Source organism: Gymnogyps californianus, chromosome 2 (assembly GCF_018139145.2).
Source record: "Gymnogyps californianus isolate 813 chromosome 2, ASM1813914v2, whole genome shotgun sequence".
Classification (NCBI taxonomy): domain Eukaryota; kingdom Metazoa; phylum Chordata; class Aves; order Accipitriformes; family Cathartidae; genus Gymnogyps; species Gymnogyps californianus.
Window position 1 is genome coordinate 46,063,291 of NC_059472.1, and position 18,959 is coordinate 46,082,249.

Sequence of the window (18,959 nt, forward strand, 5' to 3'; positions counted from 1 at the left end):
TTTTTTTCTTTTAAAGGATCAAGAATAAGTTGGACAGAGGAGGAGTAGTTCAAGATTTTGTTCGCTCTCTGGAACAGCTCTCTAATCCCATAATGCTTTTTAAGGTAAAGTTTATTCTTCTTTTATCTGCCCCCTCCCCGCGTTTAGGAAAGAGCGTGCTGGGCGGAGCCTGCCGCAGTTCGGTTGATACCACAGCAGCAGGAAGCGGTTCAACCCAGAATCAACTGGTGATGATGTTGGGGTGCTGTCAGCAGCTTTCACTGGTGATGGTCTCCCTGCCTGGTGCCAGCCGGCTGTTTCACACTAGCCTTTTTCAGCTTTCTCCTTCACAGTCTCTGCCCTGCCCCCGTGGTCAGTCTTCCTTAATCGTTCTGAAACTGTTACAGAATTATCATTTGTGGCCATCTCTATAATTTCTGACTACCTGTGTTCTTACGCCCTTTCCCTGCTCTCTGCTGGGCTTCCCTGTCTACATTCTGACCCTGTTGTCCGAAGGATTCTTGTCTTGTGTTTGGTACCACTCCTGGCCCCATAGAGGCTTTCTTAGTTTGCGCTAGACACTATGGTAGTAAACATAATTATCTTAATAAAGTAGAAACATTTTATCGAGAGACAGAATGAAAGGGAAGTATTTCCATAGCCTTTTGATTGCTCTTTTTGTTGTCAAAAGACACATTAATTGACTATTAGTAAATACGGTAACCCAAATGCAATCTGAGCAGATTACTGAAGAGCAAGGGTCAGTAAACTTTTTCTCAATACTCATCTGTTTCCTTCTGTTTTCAGGATTGGGTTGAGGATGTCAGAAACGAGCTGGTAAAAGCTCAGAGAAATAAAAATAAGCTTAAGGAAATGTACGAAGGAATGTACAAGAATTTGGGAAATTTAGAGGCTCCTGGCCTTGGATTGCTGAGGAAAAGGTTTATTCAGGTATGTGTGATTCCTAAGTAGTGTTGGCATCATGTGCTTTTCTAGAAGGCACTAGAAAGTCAAAAGAGGGGACCAGAGCACAGCTTTTATAGGTGCTGTAGGACTTGATGACAAGAGATCAAGTCAGGAGTACAGGACTGGGATTTCTTTGCTAGAAGCTATAGACTTCTTATAGTTCAGCTTCCACTCCTGACTGCCCTGCAGGACTAAACGTTCCCTCTTACTCAGCTTCTGCCTCCCCTGTCCTGCACGCTGCCAGGTTCTCAGGGCCTGGGCCTCTCTGACCATCCGTGAACCTGCACAGGAATCTGGCCTTGGTTTTTTCCCTGATGCCAAGGATGTTTGAACACTTTGAGGTGTTTTGCTATATTATGCTACTCAAATTTGCTGCTGATACTAGGTTATTTAGGGTAAGTTATTCAGAAGAGTTACAACTATGAAGAATTACAGAAAGGCCTTTACAAAACTGAGATCTAAAATAGTGAAAGTCAGTGTAGAAAAATGAAGTGACGCATGTGGCAAAAAAAAATACCCTAGTTTCATATATAAATTCTTTGAGTTTGACCTGATGATTGCAATTCAAGAACAAAATCTTGATTTGTGATAGTTCTGTGAAAACATCAGCTGTGAATACTCAAGAGCAGTCAAGAAAGAAGAGCGGCTGTTAGTCATTATTAAGAATAGAGATCAAAACATGGATTTATACATTGACATAGCAGCCTTCTCTTACTCTTGCTTCTTGAACACTGTAGTCCTCATCCGCAGTTCTCAACATAGATACAATGAAACTAGACAAGTTTCAGGGCAGCAAGAATAATCAGAGGTAGACAGTAACCTCTGCACAAGAAGCAACTTCAGCGTTCCTCCAGTTGGAAAAGACACAACCAGGCGAGATACAATAAAGCTCTTAAAATCCGGAGTGCCAAGCATGAAGTAAATATTCTATGGAAGTGGCAGGTTCAAAACAAACAGGGAGGCGTTTCCTCATTCAATACACACTTAAGTGCTGAACTCCTGCTGCAGGGTATTATGGATGCTTTCATGGGTTCGAATAGCAAGTAGACAATAGCACGGGGAGTGGGAAGATGCTTTGAGAGCTTTTACATACAAATGCACACTTCTGAGTCCAGAAATCCCTGAGCGGCAAATTGCTGGAGGGCCAAGAGAGTGATACTCCTATAGAAGCACGGCTGTATGGTTGTACTGTATGCGCATAGCCCTGTGGCCAGGGCTGGGTGGATCCAGGTCTCTCCCATATGGCCATTCTTATGTCACATCAGCATTAGATAAATTTACCCGAGTGTCTCTAGGGAGATTCCTTCCCCATGAGCAGGGAAGGTGGAGAATGAGAGGAAGGTGGAGCTGGGAGGAGGTGAGGTGATACAGCAGCAGAAGGGGCAATTAGGAGTTTAGGGGCATACTAGCCCTTTGAATATGTTGCTGCAAGATAAGCTGGGTCTCTGATGATAATGACTTTAAACTTAAGAGTACAGGGATAAGAATTTGCAGGATGTGCCGCTGTCAGGGTGGGGGTAGAGGGAAGGGAGCAGCTGTAGGTTGAGCCGTACAGGGTACAAGCGCAGCGAGGGACCTAGCAGGCATGAGGACAAAGGCAGTCTGCGTTTGGTTGTTGAGATGATTTGTGTGCGCTTTGGCCCACTTAAACAAAAAAATCCATGGCTCTTTAAAAAGCTGAAACGTGCTGTAGTAGAGGATACTGCAAGTAGTGCTGATGGATTTTTAATTGTTATTGAATTAACTGAACGGGGAGAGAAGAGCAAGGGAGATGCTGGAAGAGGGGTAGCGGGGTTGCTCCCCTCTGAAGGGAAGAGGGAGAATAGTCTTCCTTTCACACGCTAGCGGCTGCAGGAGAAGAGGGTCAGGGTGATGGTGCACAGACTCTGAATTCTTTGCCTTCATGATGCAGTATTCATGAAGAAACAAAGTGTGCTGTGAGGATAACTGAATAGTTTCTAGTATCCTTGCTGGAAAAAAAAAAAGTTGTCTCTCTTGACTGACATATAAAATTGCTCTAATACGTGGAGTACTTCAGGTGTGTAATCTTCATATGTATTATTTATGTACAATTTCAATTGTAACTTAATAAGAATCCTGCATTTATTTTTAACATGAAATTCCAGTAATGCATAAATTAAACACTGTTGATGGATTGTGTTAATTAAAATATGGTATTAAGGCTATTAAATATTTGCTGCCTTGAATTTTAGAAGAAGTCAAAGAACAGAACAAAGAAAGCAATCGGATGATCATCTGGAAATAGATTTAAAGTGATAAAGATGTTGACTGTAGCAGTCTCTTCTTCAGAAGGATAATATTTTCTGTATTTTCGTTTACTTCAGTGAAGTAGCTGTGTCCTTCATAGCTTGGGAAAAAAATGATCAGGCATTGAAAAAACAAGTAAGCTTACATATCTTTCCAAGCCGTTAATACCAGTGAGGTCCAAGAGGGGACATCTGGTTTTTCTAGAGCCTTGAATTATGAACACACAAAGTCAACTCAGTTAACTACTTGCAGATAATACTTACTTTGTTTATTAAATGGATCAGTATGAAATGTCTTTGCACTTTTCCTTTATCAGGATATTTAAAATACTTTTACCATTTGGAAATCGAACAGTTGAGGGTTTTTTTGGGTTTTGTTGCAGCAGTTTGAAAGTGTGATAACATCTAAAGACTGGGGCATCAATTAAATGTTCTGATAATATTATATTTAGATTAATGATGGAATTTGCATTTGTTTGATAGGTATAAATTTAAATATTTGTATTTTATATTAATATTTCACTAGCTGATCTTAAATTTTTGTAGGCAGATGAGGTACATGTATTAAGTTTAATGAGCAGCATTATTGATATGCTCACCCAGAATCCAGCTGCAGCTGGAGGAGGTAAAAAGGGGTAAGCTTCTGGTTTTGACATGGCAAAAAGGTTTATGATCTAATTCTACAGATCTTTGATATCACTGGGTTGGTAAAATGTAGATATTTCTGTTGATGGTAGCTGGTGAGTCTACCAAACAGGCAGTGAAAAAGTTCTGACAGACTAGAAATAATGGAGAAAAAAAGAACTGGAGTGGAAGGACGATTGATATATTTTAGGAGCTCAGATGAAGCTATGTGTGTAGCTAGGAAGGTACCATTTTGGTGTTCTTGAGGAGTTGCTAGCACTGTGTTAACAGGATTCCTTTCTATAAATGAACCTCAGGCTTTTGGGAAGGACTTCGACCATCATTTTGGAAAAGGCGGTTCAGAACTGTTGGATATGAAGGCTAGTGACTTTGATGCAATTGCAACTTCTCTCCTCTCAAAAATGAACAAAACCCATAAAGAACCTGGAAACCTAAAAGAATGTTCACCGTGGATGAGTGAATTCAAAGCTGAGTTCTTGAGGAACGAATTAGAGGTTCCTGGTAAGTTCCCCTTCAGTGTCGATGGTGAACTGTCCCTTACAAGAAAGTTGCTACTCTTGAGCTCTACTTCTTATGTTGGCTATATGGCCGTTCTTTCTAGCCTTACGCAGAGGTAGATTTCATCTGAAAAAACTCTGTTCATTCATCATCTCTTAAATCTGTTCTTAAGCTGTAGTCCTGATTTTTAAAATTGTATCTAAAATTGTGTCTCTTACCTAAGAATTTAGTAATTTTTTTAAAGGCCTGACTCCAGGAAATCTGATATATAAATCTAATATATGTTTAAATCTAGTTCAAAAAGGATGTGTCCTCTGAAACCATTAAGAGCTGCAATTCTAACAGCTTAACAAGGGAAGAATGTTAGTAATTCACAGATAAAATCATATGATGTGTATGATGGATTTTTATGCACTTAAAAATATTTTTTTCATAGTTATTTCTCTAGCAATTTGACAAAATACTTGGAAGTGTGTTCTGTTCTCAAACACACTTTAAAAAAAGAAACTAAAATCAGTCTGTGTAACTTTTATTTTATTTTTTTCCACTACCACTTCAGGTCAGTATGATGGAAAAGGGAAACCACTGCCAGAGTACCATGCAAAAATCTCTGGATTTGATGAACGGGTATGTTTTTAAGTTTGAGTCAAAATCCTGTGTGGTATGCATTTGTGTCCATATTCCATTTGAAGAATTTGACAATAGCAAAGTTATTGCTTGTGTACACATCTTGCAGCATGTAAAGAACAGTCTGCAAGTGGGCATTTGTTTTTCTAGTAGTAATTGAGCAACTTGATTATGCCATCTAGGAACGACAGATATGCTTAATTTCAGTGATGATTCTGTAAGGCCAAGTCTTCTGTCACAAATATTTTGCTTTTTCCTGTCTTTTTCCAAGATAAGTGTAATGGAATCCTTGAGGAAGCCAAAACGTATAACAATTCGAGGTAGCGATGAGCAGGAGTATCCTTTTCTTGTCAAAGGTGGTGAAGACCTGCGTCAAGACCAACGTATTGAGCAGCTGTTTGATGTAATGAACATTATCCTTTCCCAAGATGCTACATGTAGCCAAAGGAATATGCAGTTAAAAACTTACCAGGTCATCCCCATGACAACAAGGTAGGCATTTATCTTGAAGGGATGGAAATCCTTATGTTAACGTCTGTTACTGTTAGGATGTTGGAAAGTGAGATTTCTGTGTGCCAGATTCTGGTTCAGAGTGTTTTGTGTCTTGGCTTAATTTTTTTTTTTTCTTTTCCTTTTAAACAACATTGAAATTGCTTTGTCTGGAAACTGTTTTTCAGAGTATATTTGAATTGGTAGCTTTCAACCTTCTTTTAGCAGGCACTAAAATGTGTTGCTTCCTATTTGTGGTGTTCCTCTAAAGCTCAGCTCTGAGCTACTTGTTCACATCTCTGACTTCTTTTATTCCAGACTGGGACTCATCAAATGGCTGGAAAATACTTGTACTTTAAAAGAATTCCTTAAGAATAGCATGTCTGAAGAGGAAGACCTCCACTATAACAGGTGATGCTTGGACTAGCTGTCTGCTCTAATAGAGACCACTACTAATGGGGTTTTTGATACTGACGATCTTGTGGCAGCATTTTCTTTTTTTTAAAGAATGAAATAAAAGCACCTACAAGCAAGGAGGCAGTTTGTACTTCCTGACCCAAATTCGTAATTGGCAACTGTTTGTTTAATGAGTACCATTGTACCTGGAATATCCTCCACCTAGCTTGTTTAAACAAGAGGCTTATAATCATGTGTGACGTCATTATCATCACCATTTCCTTATCAGCAGATTGATTTTACAAGCAAAGGATTTTGATCTCTTCATTTGATCAGGCAGGAAATGGACGTAGGTCAACGAGGGGGGGAGCAGAGGGGAGGGGAGCAGAGACAGAGCTATTCAGAACCTGGGTTTAGCAGTGAGTCAGAGACGGGGCGGGGGGGGTGGAAATTGGCAGCTGATGCACAAAAGAACACTTCTCTGACTTTATACAAATGCTGGGTTTGAATAAATTAGCTTTCTTCTCTTGATTGTAATTGGAGGATGAATATTTGTAAAATTGATTTAATTCTAGCATTTCAGCCTATTTCTATCCTGGAATTTAGAAATGTGGTTTTATTTACCAACATTGTTCTTAGTACATAATCTCTGTTTGGGTTTGTCAAAGTGGTGCTGTTACCATTTATTTTTACTAGTTCTCTTGTTTATGGGGCAGATTGGAGGAACCTCCAGTGTGGAGGTTGGACTCCAAAGAGTCCTTATTTCTACAGTTATTTGATTTGTGAGCAGTTTAGGAACTGCTACGGTTACTGCATTACTGCTGTCTTGTTCACTTTTGTGAACAGCAGCGGTACCATGGTGGTCTCAATTCATTGACTGGCAAAGTGGAAGAGGACTCGCGTGGAACCACCTCGTGAGGGGAGAAAATTTCTAATATACTAAATGTAGAAGATCAGTGTCTTCCTAAAAACAGTTAATAATTTATCCCAAAAAATAGCTGTATTTTATTGTTGTATATAGACTTTAAATATTTTCCCATATGTTCTTCAATCAAGTCAATTAAGACACTTTATATTGAGCTATGGTTGAACGACAGCACTCGCAAAGGAAAATTCTGATTAAATCCTTGCTGGCGATATTTTGGTTGGGATGGGGGAAATAACTTTCTGAAGTTTTGAAATCCTTTTCTTTATCCTGAAGTGATGGGCTACGGAGTCTATAAATGATAAATACTTCTTAAATGGAAAGGATCTCTATATCTCAGAACGTGCTTTGGAAGGAAGAGAGAAGGCAGGTGCTCTGCTAAGCTGCTGCCTCTCTGGAATAGAATGTCTAGTGTATTTAGCTAAAATGAGAGAAAAATAACAGATTATTCTATAAGCAGTGCAACTAATGAAGACTGGCTTCTTATGGATTAATACCTTAAGTCCAAGCCCCCATTCCTCCCCTCTTTTACACACTGAGGAGATAATGGACTACCTCCCTGCATTCCCTACCTGTTTGGATGGACAAATGGCAGCATGTACTGTGGTAGGCTACATAGTGCCTCTCAAATGGAGATGAGACTGTGTTAAAAATATCTTTCCCTCCCTGGAGAAATTATTTTGGGTCTGTCTTCTCAAGGCAGTGTCTAATTTTCACAGTACCTATTGACAAATTAACACCTTTGAGATGTCTAATCTTCTGTCAAATATGACTGAACTGCATTCAAAGCTGGGGGGAAGGAGATGGATGGATCAGCCTATGCACTGACTGCATAAACTTCATTTCCATAGCAAGGCTAAAATTAATGTAGGCTGTAGCTTCCTGACTCCTCCTGTGCATAAAAATCTCATGGGTCACAGCAGCACCTGCGAATATTCGAGTACAGAGTGGTAAGATAACATAGGGAAATTGTCAGTGGTTTGTTTTTTTTTTTTTTGTCCCTAGCAAAAAAGGACCTCGTGCTACCTATTCTGAGTGGCTGTCCAAGATGGGTGGGAAAGCACAAGGCATCTCTCGATACCATGTTATGTACAGGTAGGTTTTAAAAGAGAACTGCATGTAAAATACAGAAACTAGAGTGTGCACACACAGAGTTGTAGAAATTCCAGGAAAAATATGATCTGCATTGTAATATGCTGGCTAGTTCTGATTTTTGCCCATTTTACGGCTTTGTCTTACTGGAGATGCTCTGCAGGAGGAGTTTAGTACTGCCAAAATCCAACCAGAGCACCGGAATGCTTCCAGAAGCTTCCTCACTTCCTTAAGAAAGTGTCAGATGCTCCTCTTCAACTTTATTTTCTAGGTGTCTTGTTCCTGATTATGCAATTAGGTAGGCTGCCTCAGAGCCAGAGCACCTGCTGAAGTTGGACAGAGAAAATCACTGTGATTCACTGAGAATTTAAGAATATTTGATGGTTTTAATGCAGTCATGTACACATCTTAACTTTTAACGTGCAGTGGGCTGTTATTTCAATAGCTAACATTATTCCTTCATTAATTTGCAGAAATGCTAGCCGTACAGAAACAGTTATGTCTTTCAAAAGCAGGGAAAGCAGTGTTCCAGAAGACCTGCTGCGGTAAGTGTGCTGTTAATGACCACACATTGTGAAACAAATGTTGGTGTTTTATCTGTAAGCAACAAGTGACTTCTGTTTTGTTAAGGCGAGCCTTTGTGAAAATGAGTACATCTCCTGAAGCCTTCCTGTCTCTGCGGTCCCATTTTGCCAGCTCTCATGCACTGATGTGCATCAGCCACTGGATACTTGGTATTGGAGACAGACATCTGTCCAACTTCATGATTAACAAGGAGACAGGTGGCATGGTGGGAATAGATTTTGGATATGCTTTTGGCTCAGCGACGCAGGTACTTGTTTTCTAATTAATTTGTTACAGCTTTTGCATTTATTATGTGCAATTACACGTGTATTCTCAGTACTAAATTTGATGCTCCTCATTTGCCATCGTTCTGATGCAAAATAATCTTTACAAGTTATTTCTAGTTAATAGAATAAAATCTCTGTTTCCAGATATTCTCAGACAAGCAGGGAGCTATAGAGTTTCGCAGAGTCTATATGGTGGTGGTTTGTGTAGTTCAGCTGTGCTTTCAACCACTATCACTGAATGTTCATGACTAGGGCTTTGACGTCGCAACTCGGTCCTGTTCTACCGTGTTGCACGTTATTTTCATTTAAGTGACAAAGAGGGTTTCAAAGCTTAAAAAGAACAAAATATTTATTTTTAATCCTTCTGTTGCAAGGCTTCTTAATTCTTGTGTTTTTTTACTGTCCTTCCCCTTGGCTAGTTTTTGGGCGTGCCAGAGTTGATGCCTTTTCGTCTGACTCGCCAGTTTGTTAATCTGATGATGCCAGTGAAAGAGTGGGGTCTCATTTACAGTGTGATGGTGCATGCCCTAAGGGCTTATCGTGCGGATCCAGATCTCCTCATCAGCACAATGGATGTATTTGTCAAAGAGCCTTCTTTGGACTGGAAGGTGGGATTTTTCCTCTTTCCTTTTTCTTCATGTGAAAATTCTTGAACTGTAATAAGGATAAAACTGATCGAAAAGGAAGTATTTCTTGATGCTCGCTCTCAGTGCTCCTTTTATCTTTTTTTGTTTTATTGAGTTCTCAGAGAAACTGAACTTAAAGGATTTAAAATGACAGAATTCATATGGATGGACAAAGAATAGTAGCACATGGCTGTGTTATCAGTGTACTGTTCTTTATCTGCATGATAATCCTAGAAATGTGGGCATCTCTTGATCATGTTATGTCACTTATGGCAGCAGCATAAATATTTTCAACTTTTTGCACCGAGCCTCTCAAATTTACGTAACAACACTGTGTATATCAAACTAATAATTACAAAGAAAAAATCTGAAACTAGTTGCACTTCAGTAACTCCAGTTGTAAATTAAATTTTAAGTCATAGACAGGCTAGATATCATCTCACTGCTTTGCCGTCCATTGCGTCTGCAGTTAAGAGTTACTAGCTTGACTTGCTACGATCTGGCGGCTTAAAGGTCTTTTTAAGTATATGATTTACGATAAATAGGGCAAATTTGTTTTCTCTTTAGAACTTTGAACAAAGACAGCTGAAAAAAGGAGGCACATGGATTAAGGAAGTAAACACATCTGAAGTAAACTGGTACCCTTTGCAAAAAGTCAGCTATGTCAAAAGAAAGCTTACAGGTGCCAATCCAGCAGCAATCACTTGGTAAGATGCTCTCCTTTTGCTTTAAACTGCTCCACTAAGAGCTTTGGCAGGCTCCTGTGTCAGATTTTGCGCAGACAGGGCAAAATTTCAACAAACCTCCTGTCAGAATCATTTTGGTCCACATACAAGCTCTGTGAATCACCCTGCCAGCCAAAACACCAGATACCTCCCTGTGAGTGTTCTTGCTCCAGCTCAGGCCTCCTGAGCAGTTTTACTGTTCCTGGCAACACACACATCCCCACCCTGTAAGCCTGCTTAACTTCTCACTCCTCAGACTCCTGTTCCTTATGTTCGGCTCCACAGCTTTTAGGCTAAGGGGTAGTATTTAAATCAATATGCTTCTGCTGGACAGTTGTTTGAAATGGAACCTGAACCAGCTTGTATGGGAGGCATGGAGGTAAGCTGCTTCCCAAAAACATCAAATTCACATCTGATGGCATTCTCAGGTTATTTATGTCAGTCTAGTCAAGTCTGGCTCAAGCCAGAATGTCTTTAAAGTTCAGTTAAAGTACAATTAATCCCTTCCATCCTCTTTTAAAAAGACATTTTGGATTAATCAGGAAAAAAAAAAACCAGTAAAGAAAGCAGGCCTGTTTTAAAACCATACAAATACTGAAAAGTGCAGGACTTGGGAGGAGTCCCTTTTGCGGTCAAGGCTGAACTGGAAAAGGCAGCAAAATACTTCTTGCAGACAGAAATCAGCAGGGTGGGTAAGGAGATAACAGCTAGGATGTGAACTGCTGCATCCTTCTTTCAGTTAGATTTTGACAAGATTGAAATATTCATGGTAAATATTCACTAATAAAGGACACCTGAAATCAGCAGTCTTCACTGGCCAAGCCTTCTACAGCTATTGAACAGTCTCCACATCTTGAAAAATGAAGCTGCATGAATCGTGTTCAAGTGGTGTTTCGTATTTAAAAATTCATCTCAGATTTTCTGCTTGTTTCTTTTAGTAAGAGCTTATTTTTACGTTCTCCATTTTAGTGATGAACTACGCCTGGGCCACGAGAAGTCACCTTCTTATAATGATTTTGCAGCTGTGGCTCGTGGTCACGCTGATCATAATATCAGAGCCAAAGAGCCAGAGGACAGACTTTCAGAAGAGACCCAAGTGAGATGCCTGATTGATCAAGCAACAGACCCCAACATTCTTGGCAGAGTCTGGGAAGGATGGGAACCCTGGATGTGAGGGACTGCTCTCTAAAGCCCAGTCTGCCAAGGGACCTGTACCCTAACACACAGCTGCAACCAGATCAGAATTTTAAGGCCAAAAAGGAAAAAAACTCTTAATCGCTTTTATCATCATCGGCTAACTTGACTAATATAGAAAATAATTCTTTTTTGTATTAAAGCTGTATTCAAACAGTGTTGGGGTTTTTTTTTAATTATTTTTCTTATATGTGGTTCTGTAACAAAGCAGCTTTATTGTCTTTGTGTTAAAATCAATGTAGAAAGAACTGGAGAAGCTACAGAGCTTAAAAACTTACTTGAAAGGCACTGAGATCAGTCAGAGGAAAGCACAAATTCATACCCTGTGAACTTGTAGGCGTCCTTGTAGTGAAAGTCTGTGCTTTTGTCTTTTATAGAGACCTTGATGACAATCAACTGAAACTGAAATTTGTAATTAAAACTAGAAGATTTTCGTATCAGTAGTAACAGCGAAGCACGTGGTAAAATTAAACAGAAAATGGCTCTTAGCTCTAGATAACACCTGAAGTATCTGAATGGTTATTTCATTACTGGATAATGAGAGAGTAATGATGAGACTGTTCCAGCAGATTAACAATTAGAGGTTATACTCTGTCCTTTAGAAGTCTACACTCCTCATGTCGTTTTAATTCCAAATTATTTGTTTGGCCAAAGCCAAAAGTAGCCACTGCCGACACAGCAGAGCACTGTAAGCTTCTTGCGATAACCGCAGCCCAGCACGGGAACGGCTCCTGCACTTTGGTAGTTGTTTATGCCGAAGTGGGGAAGTTGTGCCAGATGTGGCTCTTCCTCTCTGGCAGCCAGTTCTCAGGTAACCTTGGTGGCAAGTGCGGTGCAGCGGAGACGGCAAGGGGCAAAGAGAGTTCTCTCCAATATTACTGTTGTTTATTACCCTGAATTCATTGTAGGAGATAGTTTCCATTGAGGCTTTTAGTAATTATCATAAAAAGTGTAATAAAAATGAATCTTTGCCCTTTCACTGCCTACAAGCTCTCCCTCCTGCCTGGTGTCGCTGAGGGCCGCCGCTGGCACCAGTCTCAAATGGATCTTTCAGCTGGAGAGCAGAGGAATCTGCCTCCGGGATACAACTCCATGAAAAACTCAGGATGGGGAAGATTGCTCACTAAGGCCTAACGAATAGGGAGGAAGCTTTTTTGTTTCATACACTTTTCAGCAACACTTTCTATTTGTTACCTTCCTTCTTACTAAATATGCTTGATTCTTTATGTCAGAATCTTTTTATCAGATTTTATTAATTAAAAAGATTGTTCAGCTGTATTTTTGTAGAGGAAACATCTATTTAAAAATAAACTTTCAGATGTATACCTCATTTCAAAAGTTAATTTAGGGCACTTTAATCGTGGAAAACGTCCACCTTTACCCATTTATACAGATGATAATTAATGGGCAGCGGTTTTTTTATAAGAGCGTGTGATATAGTCTGTTTTTATATACACTTGTGTAAGATGTCTTGGTGCATTTTGTTCTTTTAATCTCTGGTGTCAATAAAGACGGTGGCACTATGACTAAAGATTGGTTAGGTGAGGCACTCGGCTTTCACGTTGTCACTCTACAAATATAGGAAAGTTAAAGCACAATAAAAAGCTACATAAAAAGGCGGGGGGACATTTGGAAATCAAGTGGCTGGTTGTATGAGGTGTTTAATTGCACTTTTGGCACATACCTCAGATATTTACTGGGTACTTTGACCTGCACCGAGGAGGACAAAGTTTAGGTTTATAGTTTAACGAGGCTCTTCTCGTAGGACTTTTGATACCTTCAGCAACAATCGATGTTTGTGCGCAGCAGGCCTCCCCCCAGCACCAACCGAGGTTTCCTTGGCCTTTTGGAAGGGGCCGGAGCGGGAGCGCAGCCCGGCTCTTCCAGGGGAAGGGCACTGCGGTGAACCCTGCCCCGTGCCTTCCTCTCCCGTTAGTCCATAGCAAAAGGCCCTCAGGCCAGGCGTGAAAGCCTTTGAGACAGGTGAAAGTAGCCCGGACAGTGCAAAAGAGCTTAGAACATGTCCGTGACACTTAAATTAGTTGAAAGCTCTGGTTTTGGCCCTAAAATAAGTGCTGTAATTTGAAGCCACAGCTACATCAGTCCTGCTAGTGATATATTTGTCAAGCTCGGGTGTCAGCTAAGGAGCAAAGCACAAAGCTGCTGGGTTTTCATGAGCAGAAACACATCCTGTGCGAAGCAAGTGGAATTGCCCTGACGAAGCCTTCCCTGTGCAGCTGAATGAGCCTGAAAATAACCCCCAACATACATACGTAAATCACAGCTGCCGTCCCCGATCCCGACTGAAGAGTGCTGCTCTCAATAGAATATAGCAGTTAAATGGCAAGGCTGAAGCCAGCCCACGAAGCAGTGAGGAAAGTACTGATGCAATGAAAAACCTCAAGTCGCTGGGCTCGGTGCTTCCAGAAAAGAATGAGATGATGTGCTGCTTGGAGTCGGAGACTGCTTCAGGTCTCATGATGCAGAACAAAACTTAGTAACTATCCACAAGTACGGCAGAATATTTCCTTCTCTGATTAAATAACCAGATGTGCACTGTATCTGGAAATTCATTAGTTGCGTGTAAAAAGCTATGTAAATGATTAGCATATATTCTCGGTAGGGTTTTCTTAGTGTATAGAATAATATTGATGTTTAAGCTAGTCCTTACCGTCCCTGTCAACCTTACAATTTCCCTCTAACTAAAAATAATAATACTGCTGAACACAGAGGAAAGCTCTGCAGCTGCCGCCGGCAGTTTCCTTTCCCAGCTGATAAAGAAGTTCCTGCAGGCTGCTCGTCCTGCGCAGGATTTTCCCTTAGTCCCCACCCCCCCACCCCCCCAATTTAAATGTTACCTTGAGGTGTCTGTGGCTGAGATGTGGTACAGCACCAGCACACGTTTGGGCACGGGCAGGAGCCTACGAGCTCTCCACAAGAACGATGAATTAGGCTCGTCTTCAGCTGCGGAATGAGGGGTTTCCTACAGCTCCTCTGGCCTCACGCTGAAGGGTTTGGCCAGCCGCTTCCTGAAGTCAGGTAAGTAAGCGTCTACGTTTAGAGACATTTCTCCCCAAACTTCATGTTTTTCAAAATCAAGGAGTTAAAATAAGGATTTATTACCGCTGCTTTAAAACTCTTTTTTTTTTTTATTTCCTCTCACAAGTAATGAGGATGAGGGTCTGCCGAGTCACCTTATTAACACTGTGTGCCTCATTTGGATATGACCTGGGTTTTAAAAATTTCATTTTTAAGCAATGCTGCTCGTAAGAAATGGCACCTGCGCAGAAAGGTCGCACCCTGGCAGCCACCCACAGCACCGAATGGTGTCACTAGTCTTGTAGCAAAGCTGCCAAAGAGCTACATCTTACATTAAATCAGTGTCCAGAATAGGGTGTTTAGGGTTTTTTGTTGCAAAAAGTTTTGGGAAGGAGTGGCCGTAAGGGACTGGAAATGATTGGTTACAGTTTCCACATTATTTACAGGGTTTTTTTGTTTGCTTTTTTGTTTGCTTGGGTTTTTTTTTCCTTTTTGATGGGACAGGAGAGGGTAACACTCGCCCTACCTGTCCATTAAACTCGCAGGATGTGCAGGATACTGTGCAGGATTTCATTTGGTTAGGCAGAAGACGTAGCTGTGGATTTGATCTCACGATTCTTGTCCCTGCTGGGAAGTCATGCAAAACCTTTATCGGGAAAAGGTTCAGAGCACCCACCAAAGAGCGCGAGAAAACGAGGAGCACAGGGTCTGATGCGTTTCACTGCTGCGGCACTTGGCCTTTGGGGAGCCCGGGTACGTGGAAGATTTAATTCAGCAGCTCGGCAGCCCGAGGTGCAGCTGAACAAACCCGGGCTGGCGCTGCCAGGGCTCAAACGCCCGCAGGGAGTCAGACCACAGAGTTTAAAAGAGCTAAAAAGAAAAATCCTTTCATTTACTGGCAAGTTCTTCAGCCGCTAACAGTGGGGTGGCCGCAGGCTGGATCAGTGCAATGAACTGACCCAAGTGAGTACAAGCGACGAGCAAAATACTGCAACAGCGATTCAAGACAAGGGAGAGGCACGAGCCCTGGCAGCGGTGGGACGAGGGGGTAGGGAGGGTCTGTCCAGCAGCCACTGCGCTGGCTTACGAGAGCCAACGCCAGCCTCAAGGAGTTACTGTCCCTCCCCAGGGGTGTGGTGGCAGGTTTTTTGACTCTCCCCAAACAACTTGCACCTCCTCGTCTGCATGTCCCATTCCCCGGTCAGCCCCCAAGTGCCCTTCCTGGCTTCTAGCTGTGGAATGAAACTATCATTGCACTCCTGCTTCTTCCTGCGGGGGGGGGGGGGGGGGGGGGGGGGGGGGGGGGGGGGGGGGGTAGAGGAGAAAACCAGGCAAACCACTCCTCCATCTTTTTCCCTCGTCAGCTGGCTCTTTGTCACCAGCCAGCCAGCCTTTCCCCGTGAAATCCAGTGCCATGAGATGCTTCCCCTGGATGATGCGTCCCTCCCACAGTCCTGCTCCGCAGCTTCCTTACCCCAGCCCGTGAATCCCCCAGGAGCCGGCGTCCTGCTGGCGCTGCCTCAGCCCCGTAGCACCCCAAGAGCAGAGAAGGGCTCTGGGGGCTCCGTGGGCTCCGTGGGCTCCATAGGCTCCACAGGACCAGCCCGGCCTTGCCGCACTCCCAGCCCCGCTGTCCCAAAAAGTCCTGCATGTCTGGCTGGGTTGCCAGAGGTGAGCACGCCGGGAGGAGGACGGGGAGGATTAAAGCCAGGCTGAAGCATTCCCCATTTCCTCACCTTCCCTGAGTGGCCTGTCCCCTATTTATGAGGAAAAACTAGTCAGAAATACAGTGTGATTTAATTCCTGTCCCTGAAGGGCTCGGGGTCCTGGTGCTTCTCTGGGATTCACAGCCAGCACTCCAGAGTAATTTAAAGAAGTTTTGTCTTTTCTCTGCAAAGGTTTCTTAGAGAAAGGTTTCTTGTCCTTTCTCCCCAGGTTTAAATGCTCCTCTTTGCTTGATTTGGAGCAGGAACCTCAATCAGGTTTTAAAGAAATTATTCTGAAATTCAGGTGCTCAAAATGTTTCTTACTGCTCTTTAAACTTACTGGATCCCAGAGACAAGCCATGATTCGATGGGTCAGGTACTCAGTAGGATGGCTGAGGGAATCAAGGGCTAGTCTCTGCTTCACTGTGCGTGAAATTACTTACGCAGATGGAACAGATTTCAGCTGCCGAGACGCCAGACAAATCCACCCCAGGAAACAGTAGAGCGTGGACATCGTCCTGCCTTCAGCCCAGTGCTTTGGTAAGCGACAAGTATCACTTACTCACTCACGTGCTCCTAGATGCTTCGCTGCAGGTGTAGTACCACCCCAGGGCTTCACACCCTGCATGGCACGTGGGGGAACCCCCTGAAATGTGCTCCTGAAATCACACATCTCTGGCTCAAGAACACAACCAACTCATCTTCCAGGGGATGGCTCTCGCTGCTTGGTTTTGGGGGACGGGTGTCGACAGGTCTGACCACGAGCTCTGAACACGCCTCCAGCTCCTGAAGACACTGTAAGGAAAACTGCACCCTCCGTGATGGGGCTTAGGTGTGACACGGGTGGCAGACATTGGGGCTTGCACAGGGTTTCCATGCCCAGCAGGTCACTATTTGCTGAGGGATTTTGAGAATCTAATTGCCGTACGGCAGGGTGCCCAGCGGGGGCCGGGTGACCTGGCTGGGAATTGCGTCTCTTTTTTGGACTAACACATGATGGGCATTAAATGAGACTGTTCGGGCTGGCGCAGTTGCACGCCAACACCGTGTGATGACCAGCTGCCCTTTGGGGATAAGGACTTCAGCGAGCTGAGAGCGTAACACAGTTCCACGTACAAACAGTCAGATGAGAGGCTTTCCAAGACAAATCATAATTTTATGGCTACGACAGGTGAGATGTATCACCTTCCAGCGATCAACAGACCCTGTCGCAGAGCGCGGGGGAGAGAGTGGATGTCACCGCCTTGCATTTCTGAACTGCCTTCCCATGCTTCATGCACCCACCTCTCTACACGTCCTGCAGAGCAAAAAGCTCCAGGAGCGCTGCGTGACGGTCGCAGTTCCCTGCCGGACAGCCAGGCCAAGGTCAGGTGGTGCAGAGTCATGCGACGTGGATGGACCCCAGCGCTGGAGGGCAGAAAGTAGAACTGGTTTTGGGGAAGGGGATATATTTTTTTTGACGATGTGGGAAAGGAAAGTTGTTTGCACTTAAAAAAAAAAAAAAAAAGAAAAAAAGCAACCGTTTCTTGTGTCACTGTCAAGTTCAGTGCTAAATGCTCCTGTAGGAAAAGGTTGCATGATGAAGCCTCTGATGAGCAAATCAAATCGAGTTTATTTAAACACAACAACTCTGGGGGGTTAACTGCAGCACTAGAGTTACAAGCAGAGCAAAGCCCCTCCATGTGAAACCCTACCTGCCAGATGCAAAACCTCACCTGCCAGGCAGAGCACACTCACCCTGATCCCACAAGCCTTCCCACGGGGAGTTTACGGCCAAGGGGAGAGCATGTACCAGTCCTGTCCCAGCTATTTACGTTAAAATACACACCCCTTTGATCAACAGCTGCGTTACTGCAACAGCTGCGGTAGCGGCAGATGGAGCCCTGCCCGGAGCGAGGCAGCAGGCCCGGCATGACCGGCACGTACCCACGGTCCCCAGAAAGCCACCTCCGAGCGGCACGGCACTCGGCAGGGCACAGCTTCACGCCAGCGGTGTCATCTGAGTGCTGGGCTGAAAAGTCAGCGGCTGGGCTAGTCCTGTCGAAGCGTCATAAACCTAGCCGCGTCTTCTGGAAGAAGAAGTAAATAAATCTTAAAATAGAATTTTTTAAAGGGTTTGGGTTTTGTGCGTGCGTGTGTGTGTGTTTCTTTTGTAATTCAGTCAATGGAGCACCCGGGGGTGAAGCCAGGGTTTTTAAAAACTCTTATGTAACTAGAAAACTTCTTACACATTTCACATATTTGAAATAATTAAAATATTTTCATTTCTCTGATACTTGCCAATTTAATAGTAGTAGTTTATTAGATGCAAGGGGTGTGGGGGGGAAATGCATAATTACCTATCGTAAGTTTTTAAAAGAGGCTTAACTTCACGCAGACAGCGTGAAGCAGCTAAAGATGCCTTAGAGACCCCTTTGCCACCGGGGCGTTCTGCAAGAAGAAGTCCAAGCAGCCACCCAGTCGCTGGGTGGGGTGGGGTGGGGTGGAGTGGGGTGGGGTGGGGGGGATTTACAGCCCTCTCCGGTGAAGCTGCCCGTGCTCCAGCGGAAGGAGCGGAGCCTCGGGAGGGCGCTAGGGCGATACACAGAGAGAGACACGCGTGGGGCAGGCAGCATCTTTCCCGTATCGCTTCATCCAAGGCGCCGCTGGGGAAGCGTGGTGGTGGTGGGGGAATGCAGAGTGGGGAGGGGGGGAGTAAAATGAGCCTTTTCCGCCAGCTCTTCCGCTGGCCCGTGTGGAAAAGGGAAAATAAACGCTCAACTGGAGCGTTGCAGGGGGAATGGGGGGCCGGTACCGGCGTCGGGGCAGCCCTCCCCGGGGGGACGGGACGGTGCGGGGAGGGGGCAGGCGCCCCTTTCGGGGCGCCTGCCCCCTCCCCGCACCGTCCCGTCCCCCGGAGAGGGCCACCCCCGACCGCGGCCACCCTCCACCGGG

At 43.8% G+C, this 18,959-nt stretch overlaps 1 protein-coding gene across 1 annotated transcript in view; it reads left to right on the forward strand.

The window, feature by feature from the left end:
* The window catches only part of PRKDC (protein kinase, DNA-activated, catalytic subunit), an 85,223-nt gene extending 73,785 nt beyond the window's left edge, over nt 1-11,438 (forward strand). The window contains exons 75-86 of the mRNA XM_050890725.1: nt 17-104; nt 787-930; nt 4,154-4,358; nt 4,915-4,982; nt 5,254-5,474; nt 5,790-5,882; nt 7,798-7,887; nt 8,358-8,429; nt 8,515-8,716; nt 9,155-9,343; nt 9,929-10,068; nt 11,056-11,438. Coding sequence (XP_050746682.1) covers nt 17-104; nt 787-930; nt 4,154-4,358; nt 4,915-4,982; nt 5,254-5,474; nt 5,790-5,882; nt 7,798-7,887; nt 8,358-8,429; nt 8,515-8,716; nt 9,155-9,343; nt 9,929-10,068; nt 11,056-11,260 — 1,717 coding nt within the window. The 3' untranslated portion in view covers nt 11,261-11,438. The remainder of the gene's footprint in view (nt 1-16; nt 105-786; nt 931-4,153; nt 4,359-4,914; nt 4,983-5,253; nt 5,475-5,789; nt 5,883-7,797; nt 7,888-8,357; nt 8,430-8,514; nt 8,717-9,154; nt 9,344-9,928; nt 10,069-11,055) is intronic.
* Nucleotides 11,439-18,959: the final 7,521 nt, after the last annotated feature.